At 44.5% G+C, this 16,216-nt stretch overlaps 1 protein-coding gene across 1 annotated transcript in view; it reads left to right on the plus strand.

Annotated features, from left to right (window-relative positions):
* MAN1C1 (mannosidase alpha class 1C member 1) overlaps window positions 1–16,216 on the plus strand; it is a 69,283-nt gene that overhangs the window by 33,293 nt on the left and 19,774 nt on the right. The window contains exons 4-5 of the mRNA XM_049820901.1: window positions 12,180–12,295; window positions 14,483–14,563. Coding sequence (XP_049676858.1) covers window positions 12,180–12,295; window positions 14,483–14,563 — 197 coding nt within the window. The remainder of the gene's footprint in view (window positions 1–12,179; window positions 12,296–14,482; window positions 14,564–16,216) is intronic.

Here is a 16,216-nt window from a genome sequence, read left to right on the forward strand (position 1 = left end):
TTTGGAAGATAGAAGGGCACCTTCTTCCTGATTATTATAATGAAGCATCTCTCCTTTGAATTCTAAGATGAATTAGCAGTCTCTGCTCATTAAATGTTACTTGTGTCTCTCAGAGTCCATGGATAATAGTTGCCAGTAGGATGTGTGTGTTTGTTTTAATAGGCCTGTTGGGACCCCTCACATGAAATGATGCAAGTCCTCAAGGAGGTATGTGAAGGAGCAATAAATAGTATATAATCAGATTACCTTTAACCAGTATAAAATTAATTTCAAACATCTAGAAGAGGAGAGACCAGCAGTATTCTGCCCCACCAGTATTGCTGCTGTTGTCTTCTGCTTAACCTTCTTGAACCGTTCCTCCCAGAATTACTCCTTGCTTGTCAAATTACCTATCTTTGCCAGAAGTAATTACCTCTGCTTCACTGACATCTGAGCCCTGTTGCCCAAACAAAGGAGAAAACCTCTTTCCCGAAGGAGCATTTGAATGATTATTGCTTTCAATTTTCTGCTGAGCTCTCCATAGCCGACATAGTCTGCCTGCAGTAGAATCTGTGTGTCATGGGAAACGGATTGGATACATGTGCAGTGTGGATTTGCAGTATCTCTCCTGTATCAAGGATTGTGTTCCTGAGGCTCAGTCAAATGTCTTCCTCCTCTATGACACTTTCAAATAGAAACAGTTTGATTTGAGCTCCAGGAGGTTTGGAGTCATGCAGTGACGGGACAGTGCCTGTTGTTGGAGGATCGCTAAATGATGAAAGATGGTTGAATAAACTGGGGAAAAGAGGATTAAACTGGGGAGCTGCTGCCAAGTATTAAATACTTAAGAATCAGTTGGCAATAGGTGCTTATCATATATCTTTTGTTCCCTTCCACTGAAGGAAGTAACTATCTGAAGGGCTGTTACTGTGACAAGCAATTCATTTTTATGCTTAACACCTTTCTTTTCTTTTTTTTCCAGTGCATAATAAGAATATTGCTAACCTGTTCCCACCAGCCTGATCTCCTCCAAACACAGTCTACTTTGCCACATTCCTAAATGAGCATGAGCTCTCTTTTTCTCTCTCTCACCCATCACTTGTTCAGGGGAGAGCTGCCACTGCTAGTTCAGTTTGAATGATAGGCTTAATTCTTCAGGGGAAATTGATATTTGAAAAACATGAGTGGTTTGTAATCCAAAAAAGCTATTTCTTCCCCAGCTGGAACACATTCTGTATTAAATTTGATCATAGCAGCCTAAAAGCCAACACTTCAAGATGCTTCTCTGTGGTGCCAGATTTACCTAGAAACTGTGCAGCACATATGCTAACACCCATTGTGTAGTGCAGGTGGAACTGTGATTCATTATCACTTGCCGTGAACTTGAAAGATCGCTCCTGTTGACAATGAAAAACAGACTGAGCTATTTTGTGGGCCAGATGTTTGGGCCATCTTCTTAATGCCAGTCTTCAAAATTCCTTGCCTTTAGGTGGGCGCTGGGTCTTCCTTATTTGGCAGATGGCTCTTTCAAGGTGGTATTCTCCTTTAGGCTCTTTGCACAGTCTAATATACCATAGGCTTTGCTTCTTCCAAGCCACGTGCTCCAGGATTAGTTGCTCTCTTGTTTCTAAGCATCTTTTCAGGGAATGATCAGCACTTTGACCTTTCCTTAGTTGGGGCAAGTGTGACATTATCCACCCTACAGTGTACAGGACTAGGTTTTGAGTTGATTTAGGTAATCTCGGCATTGTCTTGAGTGATGCCCTGCATCTAGTAAAATGCATAGGTTTCTGATGAATCCACTAAGTATTCCTTCCAGAACTGCAAGAAAATTAGCATCTCCAGGATCAGATAATTGATAGGTGAAGAGATTAGTAGCCAGTTGGTAGCCTATAAAGCAGGGTCATCATTCTGTCAGCTAGCAGAGCTAGATCTATCAGGAATCACAAAGTAGAAGAGATGAGGCGTGACACGTCAACATAAACTGAAATTAAGGGTGGTTTGTATCTTGGGGTGATGGAGGCTGGTTTGTTGGGATCTGCGGGGGCTTGGCACAGTACCCCCCCATTGTGTTGCCCCTGCTGCAGGTAAGGACAAGCACCAAGGAGAGGCAGAATCTGAAGCAAGCCAGAACTAGTGCAGTTAATGAGCTGGAAGCCATGGCAGTGCTCAGCATGTTGCCCCAAGACCTCCATCGATGGCTGCTCACAGCTGAGGTTGGAAGGGGAGCAGAGAACAGAGCTGCCCATGGCAACTGCCTGTGAGCTGCTGGAAGCCAAGGGCTCTGTAAGGTGGGTTCTGCTCTTCTGCGTATTCACCCCCTGCTCTGTACATCAGGGGAGTACATGTGGGGTGGCGAGTATTCGGGGTGTGACTTTTGACCAATATCTGGAGAGGAGAATGAGGAAGATTAATAAGAAGATGACAGGAAAATAACCTTGGATATGAAGTGTTTTCTGATGAAGTCCCTGAAGTGTAGGTGCAGTGGTTTATTTGGAAAGCAAAGAAAAATGAGGTTGCTCAAAAGTTAATGGACTTTTTTTTTTTTTTTTCCAGTCTGCAGGAGAATGTGCTGATAAAAAAAGAAATAGATCTTTTCTAATTCTTGGACTACTTTTTTGTCGCCTTTATCTCTCTCTGCTGCTACCTTGTTGCTCAGATGTAATTTGTTTAGTTTACGTTAAATAAAGAGAAAGAAGTTACTCTGTGTTACAGCTATCAGGTTCACAGACGAAAACCTCAATAAATAAGGCACAGTGGCAAGGCTGTAACTCAAGTCTGGTGGTGTTGGCTTTGCAGGCTTCATCTGCAGAATGTAGGTACCATTCATAGGCAGCTGAAGGACCAGGTTGTAATGATAAAATTGTGAAGACTTAACTGAGAAATTTTCTTTTTTCCTGAAAAGACCTGTAACCTGTTTCCTAGTTTCATTTGGTTTTTCTGTTTAATTTGTGTCAGCTGAACAAATAGTACCAACCTTGTCCTCGTCCTACTTGTAATGTGAGCAGATTGTCTTTCTACCTGAGAATATCTTCTGGAACTGGAGTTTGTCTTCCAGTACTGATACCTAGTGCAAGGTTTCCATGCTAGAGGACAATTATGAAAGGAAAAGTTAAAAAATAAACTGGTGGGAATGTTTTTGCGTGGTCAGCAATGCCATTCCAGAGGGCAGACGAATGGCTAGTGCAAGGTGCTTAGGATGAACAGACACAGAAATACCAGGTCAGATGATGGTGGATAAACTAATGTGATCGATGGAGATGGTGAGACAGCAGCTGACTAGGCAACAAGCCAGTACACAAGGGGCTGTTTGCTTAGTGTCAGAGGGGTAGCGTGTGCCTTGCTGTCTATTGACTCTTGTTTCTTCTCTTGCTGTAACTGGTACTGAGTAGAATAGGCTAAAACTTTGGTCATCATGCTGCAGCACTTTGCCGGGATATGGATTTTTAAATCATTTTATTTCTCTAACCAGCACATTATCTTCATTTAAACTCTTTTTCTTTTTAAACTTGGAGGAAGATGCCTCCTGCTTTTTTTGCTGGCAGAAGAAACTAAGGTCCAGAGCGGGCAGGGAGCTCTAGTCTAAAGCCAGATCCTATCTCAGGAGTTCCAGGCTCCCAACCACTTGTTCTGCCTGACCCAGAGCACTCTGCAGAGAGGACTGGCAAATCTTCCCCGCAAAGCAGATTTTTCAAGAAACTGTGCAGTGATTTTCACAGGTTACTTTGTTGCCAAGATTATCCTGAGCTATGTAAAAAGTCTCTGTGTAGATTTCCCCCAGAACTCGACAGTATGCCACTACCCAGAAGCTGTCTGGTGACGTGGTCTCAGCCAGCTCCCAGGCTTCTCGCACAAATCTCTGGATAAATGTCAAAAGTTCAGTCTGGTCTCCAAGCACTATCAATGAGAAAAAAACCCAAAAAGAACAAGAAAAGCAGCACTTGGAGATGGTCGCTTTTCAAACTCCTGTTTTAACAAGGCACTGATTTTAATCAAAGCCAGTTCAATCTTTTGAAGCCTTCAGTACCAGCATAACCAGAAGAAGGGATCTCAGTGTTTTCAGTTCTTGTTTTGCCCTGCATCGCCTGCACCCCAAGAGGTGAAGATAAATAACCAGTAACAACTGGAGTCTTTTATGCCTCAACAGTTAACATGTTCATCATGTTTCATAGAAACTGCATCCTAATTTTTATTCCAAACAAGATTTCAGCACTAATTTTTGTTTTGACAAATATGATTTGACATAAGAACAGTGGGAGTCAAGACCTTTCATTTTTGATCTAGGTTTACATTGCACTGATCTAAATTCCTCCCCCTTTCGCTCTTGCCTTTCAGTTGTAAACTTGGTTATTAAAGTTAGCAAAAAGCTATTTGAAACTCTCTGTTCTGTAGCATTTAAACAGTCCTGCTATATGCAAGATTAAGTATGATAGCTTCCTAATGACTTGTGCTGTTCATTTTAAGCGTTGGCACAATGCATTACTGTACGGATTTTTAAAATGGCTTTGTTGAAAATGAAGGATTCGGTTTCTGTTCACTGAGAAACTTCATAAAGGATTGTTTGCCAAATGGCAGGACCAGGCCCCCTGGGTCTTAGTCTCCGTGACATTAGAGGCGATATTCCTTAACCTCTTTGCTTGCTCTAGTGCTTTGGCACTGCCTGCTGAATAGGTGTGTTGGTGAGGTTAGTTTGGGCTTCCATCCATCTCTGTGACAGACAATTCATAACAGCAGCATAATAGCAATAGCAGGGGTACGTGGCGCTCTAAAGGCAGGTGATGTGGCACAAAGAAGAATTATATTCGAGCTAAACCCTGATGTCAGGGAGATAGTGTTGAAAAGCTGGTGAAGATACTTCTGTCTCCTCCTGCTTAGGAATCCTCGTACCATTTCCATCATTGCAAAGGCAGTGCATCTAGGCACACACTAAATTCATCATTATTCCTTGTACCTAGATAGCAAAGCTGGTTAGTGTTGAGACAGGGAGACTGCCTCATTGCATGTGATGTATGTGCCATTTTGGCTTTGCAGCAGGGCAGCAGCACTTTAGATCACACACCTGCAAGCCATCGTGCTTAGTGGCTCCCCAGACACAGAGTGGCTGTGGGAGTTAGGCAAAGCTGTTGGTGAAAGGCATTTCTCCTTCCTAAGGAAGAGGGCTATTAAAGACCCCACTCTTAGCTACTCATTTGCTGAAGCATCACTTTTACAGCTTTTTTAAAGACTCTCAAGGGACAGACTTGCAGCTGGGAGCCCTTCAAGTCTCATATCTGGCCTGTGATACTCCAAGTTGGCTATTTTGGGAAGAGGGGAGTGAGGGAAAGCAACTCTCTCTGTCCCTCCCATCACAGCTGCTCCACTTTGTCTGGAAAATCAAATATTTGCTAAGCTATGGAGGCTGAATATGTCCTGGGTTAGGCCACTTGTTTAGCCATTGGGAGTAGCAGGTGCAGGTCTGTGTGCTAAGTCTGGTAGCAAAAGGACTTGAGCAGGTAGATCCCCAGCCTGTAAATACCTCACCCCAAGGAGGTATTCCATTTTGGCCAAAATTCCTTCCTAAAGCCTGAGTAACTTCCCACAAAAAAAACCCAAACAAACAAAAAAAAAACCCAAAAACAACAGAACAAAGCAAAAAAAACCCCAACCCCAACCGAATACAAAACTGATTTTGACAAAGGAGTGCTCTTTGATCCCAAAAAGTGATACCCATCAGGTAGGAGAGTTGGTTGGACTTTGTGGGAGTGGAGCTGGAAAAGCCAGAAGGAAGAGTGAGGGCTTGGTTCACCTGTGTGAGCTGGTATAGAGAGCATGCAACGGCTTTTCATGAGACTCTGGAGAGAAGTCCTGAAATGCAAGCTGCTGTACCGGCTGTCCCTTCTCTTTGGGCCTGCTATTCTGCATCCTACTTAATTTAAACCCTCTGAAGTAGGATGAAGGTAAATGAATCGTGCGTTGTTACCAGTGAGTCATTCTGTTGCCTAACTATTGTCTCTTCTCTTGTCAGTGAGTCACTGACACCTTATTAGAGCAGCTGATAGACCCCAGGCCTTGTTCCCGCAGGAAGGAGTGTGATGGGGCTTTGTTTCAATGGCAGCTGGATAGGCTGAAAAGATGGCAGGAGGCTCAGGCTGCATGGCCCAGAAGGCTGATAGATTTCCTCGGTTATGGGCAACACTTTAGCAGTTTGAACTGATAGAGCAGGAGCAGACCAGGCGAAGACAAACCATTTTCTGAGCGCAGCAAAAACCACAATCTATTTTCTGGTGCCAAGGGAATGCATTGAAAGTATCCTGGATGCTCTTGCAAGTGCTCTGAAGTCTCTTTGTTTTTCACTTTTCTTTCTTCACGGTCTGGTTCTGTCCCTCTTCCCTTTCCTAATTTTTGTCCTTTCCTTCAGTCCCTGCTCACTCCTCAGTCATGTAGTTCCTGTTAAAAGAAAAATCTACCCAGTACTGTGCATCTCAGCTTGCTATTGTCTGCATGCAAGGTGCAGAGGCTAGAGGCAGAGGTTATATCGAGCTGAAGGTTTTGACATTGGCTGCAAGAAGCTGTATGAAAAGTTGTGGCTTTCTCTGACATGACTGTCTTCTGTTCTGTGTAGCTCCTACAGAGACTGAAGGAGAGCTAAAACCAAGATAATGTCACAGTCTCCTGATAAAAGGCAATTTTTTGGTGTGAAGTCTTTGTCTTTTGCTCAGTAGGTCATCCTACTTCCTAAAAAATGTAATCCTGTCCTCTGGGCCCTTTCTAATAGGGGAGTTCAGCTGTGCTGTGTGAGCAATGCCTGGATCAATGTTCTAGCCCAATACAACATGTGGTCATCCCTTGCTATTCCCAGGCAAGCCTAGGTTGTAAACGTGAGCAAATGCAAAGTGTTAACATCAGTTGAATTTCACATGTGGATTTGGTAGCTCATGAAGGCTTCAGCAAGTCAGATGTAAACTCTTACTGCTCTACTAATGATCAAACGTGCAGTTTCTGTTGTGTACCTGATGCTGGTGTGTTTGACTGGCCTGTTTCTGCCTAAATTGGTGGGTTTGATTTGCAGATAATGGGTAGCTAAAAGGAAGTTCACAGATGCAGCAGCAGTTGTGATTGTTACCACAGTTATACTTAGTCCCTGCTTGGTGTTTTGCAGTGCTTTTCAAGCCTTAATTAGCCCTTACATGTTTGGCAGGTGGTAGAGTAGATATTCTCCACCTTTGATCAGCCCTCATGGCCTCCCTTTAAACTATATGTTGAGAAGAAAGCTGTTCCCTTTTCTCCTCACGCTCTAGCTTGCCAGGATGCTGAAGGAGAGCAGGGCCACGGGACATGTGCAAATGGGTGAATCTTGTGCATGTGCCAGGGGGACCCATCTGTTACTCGTAGTTTCCCCACTTGCCTGACTTGGAGCTTTTCACCCTTTACAGTACTCATTCAGCTTGTGATTGGGACCACGTATCTGTCACTTCTTGCCCATAGTCCATAGGCTCACAGACGATACCTTGTGTTGGGGTCAGAGGAGCCCCAGGCTGCAGTGGCAGCTCTTCTCTTCTGCCCTGTGCTCTGCAGCGGGTTCAGAGAGGGCTGCCCTTTGCCTGGCAGGAGGAGCCTGGCCGGCAGCTCCCCAGGTAGCCTGGCAGGCTTTTGTACCTTTTAGTTCCTTTGGTTGTTGAGATTGGCATATGTCTTCCAAAGTGTTCCCCCTCTGGCCCGGTGAACACACATTAAACCTCCTAATGAGCCTTTAGAATTGAAACTCTTGTTGCAAGTGGCTACAATGAACCCCTAAGCTAGCAGGCAGCAGGGATGAGTCAGGGATGGGAGAAGAGGATGAGCCCTTTTATTCAGATTAGCTACCCCAGACTAGAACAAGCTGCTGTGGGCTTTATCTGTGGTTTTTAGAGATAACGCTACCATTAATTCTCATTAAGGCCCTTCTGAGACTATTGCTTCCTCCAGACTGGCATTAAAGCACATTCCCACTGAGGCTGTGGGAGTACAGTGTGCATACAATGCCATCTCCTCTCTCTGGAGTGCTCCATTCAGCACCTTTCACAAGAATTATGTTAATTAATGTTACATTTGTTAGTGATTTCTGCGGCAGTGTTCACAAGCGAGCGGATGGATGCTTGTTCCTCTGGGTGGGTGGAAGTAGGAACAGAGCAGCCTTGTTGCCTACATGGATGTCTCCATTCTTCTTATGCACAAAAGAGCAAATACACTTGTGGCTTGGGACGGGGTGGTACAGGCCCTCCTTCAGCTCAAGAAGAGATGAACCTTTGTATTGCTACCATGAGCTGCTGCTTCTGGTGTGCTGCTGTTCTCTCACAGATGAAACTCCAGCCAGAGGCACTGCACTTGCTGTCACAAGAGCTGCCATGAAGTTCTTCAGTTAGAAATGCCCCTAGACAAGCATCCATAAGTTCTGCCTGAGGTCCCAGTTCTTCCCACTGCTCCCAGTGGAGGGTTCCTCTTTCCCATTCAGAATGGCCATGGGCTCTCACTGGGCAGTGTAGGATCTGGTGGGGATCGCAGAGCTGTGTCCAGTAGACACACCTCCCCTTTTGGCCATCAGTGAAGTGACATCGCCTCTCCGGAGAGAGGTGTATCTCCACCCCAAGCCAGTTTTGCAGCAGGATCAGGGGGAGATTTTCGTAGCACACAGGGCCTTAGATCAGTGGAGACAGGTAGAATCTCAGACATGGAGCCCTGATTAAAAGTCATTGCTACCATTTCTGGGTACTTTCAGAAGGGTTTCTTTTGAGGGTTTCTTGGTTCCTGCTTTAAAGCTCCCTCAGAGAGAGTACAATGAGGCTGAAACCAGTAATTTAGAGAGGGGAGTGTCTGCAAGAGTCAAAAGTGACAGAGTGGGTTTTGATTACTTTTCCTTTTGAAGCTGCTTCCCTTTTGATTATATCCCTCACATTATAATGTGTAGATGTGGAAAGGTGATTATTTTTTTAACATCTCTCAAAAGCAGCATGTCAAGCAAATATCACCACCTTTCTAAATGGGTGCATATATATTGTAATAAACATGCTAGGGTACATATAGCACCATCTTTTGACAGCTGAGTATGATCAGAGCCATTGGACATTGTATCACAAACTCTGTCATGATCTGATGAAGCAAGTTGAGCAGCAAAGAAGTAACATGCCAGTGTGCGCAGGGGGGTCAATGTCCTTCCTAGATGTGCTCTCTGTCCTGGCAAGTGACAGAGTCGCACCAGCAAAGTCCTGATGCCTGGTTTGCTCTTTGCATAGTTGTGGAGGGGAAGGAGGTTCTTTTTTATCATACTCATGAGACGGCTGAAGCTGACACGGTAGCTCTTGGTATTGTGATAGACTTCGTTAGCTGCAGGAAAAAGTCAGCCATGCATTCTGCAATTGCTTCAAAGCTGGTGCAGAAGAAAGGAAACATCGACAAGACCCTTGTACAAAACACACAGCCTGCGGTTCTTCAGATACAGAGTGTTTAGGGGAATATTTAAAACAAATGTTTAAAATAACACAAAGACAAACCAGCAGGGAAGCAAGGTTTGCCCTCCACTTTGTCAAATACAGGGGAGGAAAGCTAAGCAACTCCGAGCTATGCTTTAGCAAAGATCCGAGCGTGTTCCTAATCCCTGATGCAATTCATGTATTTAAAGGCCTTACTTGCTAAAAACATAAAAGGCTCTGTCAATTCAAGCAATATTTTTCACTTCAATTAATCATCCCAGAAAATTGTAACTTTATTGTCTCTTTGTCTCTGTTTAGTTTGAGCAAATCCAACTCTTCTCATTGTCTCTCTGCAGATTATGAAAGGCTTTGTGGATTATATCATCAAATTAAATCAAGCCTGTTAGTGTTACTCTCAGAATATCACAGTAATGGGCTGTGCCTCAGGCAGCATTGCCCTTCCTTCCCTTTTTAAAACATTTTGCCTGTGTCCGTGTTGCTCAGAGCTGGTATGTCTCTCCTTGCTAATAGGAAAGTGTATAAAAATCACATAATCGTTAATATTGAAGAATCATTAGGGTTGATAAAAGCAGCTCTGACTGTGATGATGTTGTTTTTCATGGTGACTGCTTTTGGAAAACATGCCATACAAACATCAGCTCAGCTGTTTTTTAGAACCCACCAGTTGATCTAGTGGCTGTTTGACTCCATCTATTGCACTCTCAGAGATAGCTCCAGTTAGATGATAATTTTGCAAGCCTGCAGGAATAAATGGATTTCTAGAGGCTGTCTTTACTGCCTTCATCCCTTTTCCACAGCCCCTGTTTTTGATGCAGACAGCATCCGAAAGCCAGCAATCTGTAGTTGAGCAGTAAAGTCTTGGTTGGGTTTTCATTAAAGCAATGATGTGCTGACTGGCTGAAAAGTGTCAAAACTGCAATCTTGTAACATCAACAAAATAAGGCAAGATGCCTTTCTTACGGGAGAGGAATGCTGAAAGCATAAATGAGCCCTGTATGAAACTGGTGGATCTGAGCACTTCTCTGAGGAAAAGGTATGGTGTACTTCAGACACGGTCACTTTTTTCCTTAATAAGAAAAGACCAAAGTCTGAAGGTTCATGACACATGACTCACCTTTGCCTTCCTCTTTCCTCTGCAGTAGTTCCTTGACAGTGCATCCAGCTGGGTTTTCCTCTCTTAAGTAGAACTAGAATTGAAGTAACACTGAAGGTATTACAAAAGTGCCAAGCCAGTCTGAGCATGCAATAAAAGGCTGGGAAAGCTGGGGGAATTTGGGGTAGTGTTTTAAAGTCTGTTAGTGAGAAGAAGGAACTGACCTGAGCCAAATAGAAATATGTCTCGGGAAAACCCCTGGGCATAAGCAGCGAGTGCGAGTCTTTGTGGTTACACTGGAAAGGAATATGATCGGGACAGAGCCGGTACAAGCAGTTTCTCCTGCAGAAACAAAACCTGAACCTCATCCAAGCGTCGTTGCTGACAGAGACTCCAAGAGGTCTGACTGTCAGGGGGTGGGTAGGAATGTGGCTGCAACTGAGCAGTGGCGGGGGGGGGGGGGCTGCACATGCAGATTGCTGACGGCAATATGGAGGCAGCTTCACGCCTATGTCCCTGGTGTGTTACATCCACAGGGGGATAGCTGATGATGATTCCAGACTGGAATCCTCCACATGAGGATTTGAGTTTGCTGAGTTACCCAGGGAAGCAATGGCCTTTGTAATTTAAGGTTTTGAGTCACAGTGTGCTTCATACCCTTTGCTTTTCCGTGTTAGGAATACTTTTAGGGAAACCTAACAGAAATGAAACTCCAGCACTGAGATGTTCCAAACCCAGGGTTGTTAACATCTTTAGTTTCATTTAATCTCAACTGCTACAAGATTGTCTACATACCCTGCATAGTTTTCGTGGCATGGAATGCCACATCATTCTGTCTCACTGGAAGTTCTCCTATAGTCCATTTGTGTAAGACAACACTTGGCATGCAATATTTTACATGAATGACATGCTTGGTCCAAGTACTTGGGTGGCATTTGCTTCATCTGCATGTGTCCCATTGCCATCTGCTGGAGAACGGTGAGCATGCTCACAGGGACTGTTCTGTTAGCCAAAGGAAGGGAGCTGTCCCTAGAGTCACCCACTCTCTGTTCAGGATTCATTGAGATTAGTTTCTGGTCTTTCTGAGGCTGTGTTTTGTATATATGGTGGTAGCGGGAAGCCCTGGGTCATGGCATGGTGTAAAAGTACTTTGTGCCCCAGATAACAAACATTGCATCAGGGCAGAATGATCAAACTCCTGTCTTGGATTCTCTTGCACAATAAAAATACAATTCTCTCACTTAGAAGAGGGTTATGCTTGTAACTGGCTTAGAAAGAGGCTGAATTTAGATTTACAGCTGAACAAAGATTAGGGGTGGAATTGCCTAACCATTTTGGCCAAGACAAGACTGGAAAACAAGGCCAAGGCTTGCAGTCACGACTAGTGGCTTACAGTGGACCTTGAGCTGTTCCATGGGGGTATTATTTCAGAAGTGTCAGGCCTTTGAAAATTGGGCCTCTCCAAATCAGCCCATTTTGGGTAGCAGAGCTCACTAGTCCTGTTAGCAGATCTCAGCCTAGTCCATGGCCAGTCTGGATCCCATCCAAACATCCCCAGTATTGGGACTAGAAGCTGCTTCCTGTCCCAGCTCCTGCAGACTGATTTAGAACCAAAGACTGCATGAATGGGGCTTCATCATGCTGTTCTGTTTGAAATGCAGGAGGCCTTCGAGGAGCTACGGTGGTAGACGCCTTAGATACTCTGTACATCATGGAACTCGAGGAGGAATTCCAAGAAGCAAAGAAGTGGGTGGAGAAAAGCTTTGACTTGAATGTGGTGAGTCAGTTACTGGGAATGCCCTCATGTGTCACCGAAATGCTTCGTGTTTGGCCAGTTCTGATCACAGTCTTCTGTAACAGTCATTTGGGGAGGGGAACTATGAAGCCTGTGGGGGAAGAAACCACTCAACTCTGATTATATTTTTTTTAAGGCCAAAGGGACTACTGTGATGATTCACCCCACTTTCTGCCTATACGTGGCACAGGGTTCCAGCAAGGGGCCACCAGATCAGACTCCAGTGTCTGGCTGAAAATGAGATTCAGTGTTTAATGTTTTTTGTGTTTTGGTCTGGGTTATAAAACCAGCTGTAATTATTGGATACTCCAAGGAAGTTTTGTTTCATCTCAGCTAACTGTCTGCCTGTGATAAGACAAGTTTTCTTTTTACAAGCTATAGATTAAGATTGAAAATGCTGATCTCCTTGACTGGGTCCTTTGTTGGTATGTCATTACTGGGACTTGTGCAGTGGAAATGTGGCACCTCGGCAGCAAAGTCAGAGCACATAGTGAGCCTAGATTTGGAACAAAGGGCATCATCTCAAGATGGCCAGAGATCCTTGCTGTGTGTGGCCCCTGAGGCTTTCCTAGCCACTTCTTCTTAGAGCTAGTGTTAGACTTGCTGGGACTCTGGGTGCAACACATGCCTTGCAGTGCTATCAAATGAAGGATGCTGTCCTTTATCTCACTTTGTGGCCGGGGCCCCTTGCCTTAGCTCTGACTGTTGGTCTCCAAGCCAGCTCTTGCATTTGTTGTGGGAGAGCTGATGGGATGTCATCAAGTAGCATATGGAGAATATTAAAACCAGAGTGCAGTTTAAACTTTTTTTTAATGCCAGCCTAGCTGCCTGTTGCAAAAAACGGTTCTCCCCATGGGAACAATGCATGCAGCTGCCTTTATAGAAAAGCATCCTTTGGGAGGGCACAACTGGCATTCATATATTCATAAAAGGAAGACCACATCTGATAAATTTGGTGAATGCTCTCAGTATGTTACTGAATCGATAAACAAGGGACAAAATCAACTGGGAGATAATTTATCTGGGTTTCATAAAAGCTTTTAATCTTGGCCTGCAGAATAGATTGATCTGCAAAGACAAGAATGAATGGTACGGATTGATCGGTGGAGTCAGAAAGCACAGCAGAGGGAGAGAAGGAGGGAAATTAATTAAAAATTGGCTCTATACAAGGAACTCTTAATAGTCCAGAAAAGTGAGGCAGGGACTCCAAGGCCCACAAGCTCTGTTTGAAGCTGAGTGCTGTAATCTGTCTCATGCAATTTCAGTCATCATCTCAAGAATACACTTGCTCTGATTTGTAACCTGCAGGTATTTGGAAGGGGCAGGCTAGTGCAGAGGTTCACATGCCCCTTTGCTCACGGAAAGTGCTGTGTTGGTGGAAGATCTTTCTGGTTTTTGGCTTTATGCATTTGCGTGAGGGTAGGAATCATTTATCATGCAGATTCAATGGCCAGGAGCATGTATTTTTTAAACGCACATTTTGAATGCAATCGTTTTGACATTTGCTGATCATCAACTGAGTAGGTAGAGCAAAACTTGTTCCAGGTGAGTGGGTTCTTGAGCGATTCAGTGAACCATATCCATCTGTGTCTGCTGTCTGTGGTGGGGGGGCACATGGACAACACACAGTTTGTCTTTCCATAAGCACGCCCATGACAGGCACCCTCTAGGCTGTGGTCCTCTCAGAGCCTGCAGACTGGGGTGAGTCTTTGAATGACAGAAAATATCTAGCTAATGTGGGAAGTGCATTACGTCTAACTAATACAGTGCCCTCTTCACAAGAAAACGGAGGAAGTAATTTTTCCATGTGTCTGTACAATTTTCTCTTTAAATAAAGCATTCCACGGGGCAAATTTTTGCCCTAAACTAACTCACAGCTTTTTGCAAGGCATAACCCGAGATGGGGTTGGTTGGATGGACAATACATCTGCCCTAACTGATTTACATATTGTCAGCTGGTGATAAATGACCAGTTTGGGTGTTTCTCTTCCCTTCAGGCTCCACCTGTCACTGTAGAGCAAATAAAGTGCTGTGAGATCTTAGACAAAAAGCTGTGTTGCACTGTGGGTGAGGACTGGGAGACTTAAGTATCTGCCTACAGTCTGTTCCCCTTAACTGCCATTTGTGTGTGCAGACTTTGCAGTCAAGTATATCATTATGTATTTTCAGAACGGAGAAGCATCCTTGTTTGAGGTGAACATCCGCTATATTGGAGGACTGTTGGCTGCATACTACTTAACTGGAGAAGAGGTTTGTTTCAGCAGCTCTGCATGTCTCACGTAGTCACCAATAATGAACTGAAAGGGTTCTCCAGCAGCTTTTCTCTGAGCATCAGATAATCCCTCCATAACAACAGGCTAAACCTATCATTTTTATGAATATCGAAATGCCACTAATGTTCTTTTAATTAAGTCTCGCATAATTACCTTGCACACACCGTGCATGGCTCATTTGCAAAGATCTTTTCTCCTGTGGGCAATTCTAGCAAGACATGTTTTTGGTTGGACACATTGCTCCCCGGTGAAATGCCATTTGCAGTCATCTTTGTCTTTGTACTTGTTCCTTTGTATTCTAAACATAGCCAATATTTCATCAAACATCATTCCAGATTCTGCCTCGGACTAAGGAGGGCAACTGGTTAGTGACTCTACTTGGTCAGTCTCTCCATAGCAGTAGTTTCTAAGATAAAGTGCCCTGGGGTACCGGAAAGGAGGGTGGCAAACTGCCAGGGCAGGGTACCCGCATCCTGCCAACTCATGTGACAAGGTGATATAGCTCCACAAAATGTCTCTTTGACCAGTAGATGTGGGCTAGGTGTCACAGCCTCTCCTGCAGTGTGGTAGAGCACCCGTTCAGTGGATGCTCCCATCCCCCAGGAGTCCTGGCTAAAGCAGGAGGCTCTCACTTCACTTTTCTTCTTTCTCTCCAGCCCAGCAGAGTCCAGGGCTTAATGCCATAATCTGTTTTGTAATGTGACTGGACTGGAATTTTACAGCTGGCTGTAGAGAGATGAAGAGATTATTCCTTCGCCCTGGAAGTCTTAGGCGAGCAGAAAGTCTGATTCAAGGGGGAGTTTTGTGAGTGAAGGAACTGGAAGACTGGCTCTTAAATGAGAACTTAGCTTTCATGCCATACAGTGACCATGGCTGGGTGCTGTCCACCATAATAGGATGGGATGGCTCATCACTGCATAGTGCCACCATTGATCCGTGGAGTCACAGGAGCAGCTCTGTTACTTTAGTTGCATTTTAAATGAGTTCCAGGAATGACTTCTCTCTGTGATTTCCCTCCAGGGAAAACTCTCAAAGGCTCAGTGCCCCATATCAGGGCCTGTCTCAGTCACAACTTCAACAGGCTTCAGATCAACAGAGCAAAAAGAAACCACATTAAACCATAAAACTCCAGCAGTGACCTCTTGAAGTGCAGTCAGCAGTGGTGCTCAGCAGCCAGGGCAGTGCCTGTCTCATACCCAGTCAGTGTCACCAGGCTGAAAGGCAAAAATCAAGTCCTTGTCTCTTGCTTTCCTTTCTGAACCAAACCCCTATCTCCTTGTGAGTGTATCAAAGGTCTGCAAGCCCACGGGAGAGCTCAGGTTTCCTCAGTGCTGTATTTTTAGAGCAATAAATTCCTGCTTTCTGAGAACTACTATGACAGCTTGGGCTGGTGGAGGGGGGCTAGAGGTAAAAGGGTTATGCTTTATCTCCTAAGTCACTTACAGGCTTCCCTTGATCAGGAATAATCTCTGGAGCAAAGATTAGTGCTTGTATCAGTTTGTCCCCAAATAATTGTGTATGGTGGCTTTGTACTGCAAGCCACCATAAGCTATAATTTGATTTGAAAGCCCAGAACTGAGGCATTACAAATGGAAAAGGAGCAGCTTAGCCATGAAACTGTGAATCCTTC

This window comes from Accipiter gentilis, chromosome 17 (assembly GCF_929443795.1).
Source record: "Accipiter gentilis chromosome 17, bAccGen1.1, whole genome shotgun sequence".
Taxonomy (NCBI): domain Eukaryota; kingdom Metazoa; phylum Chordata; class Aves; order Accipitriformes; family Accipitridae; genus Astur; species Astur gentilis.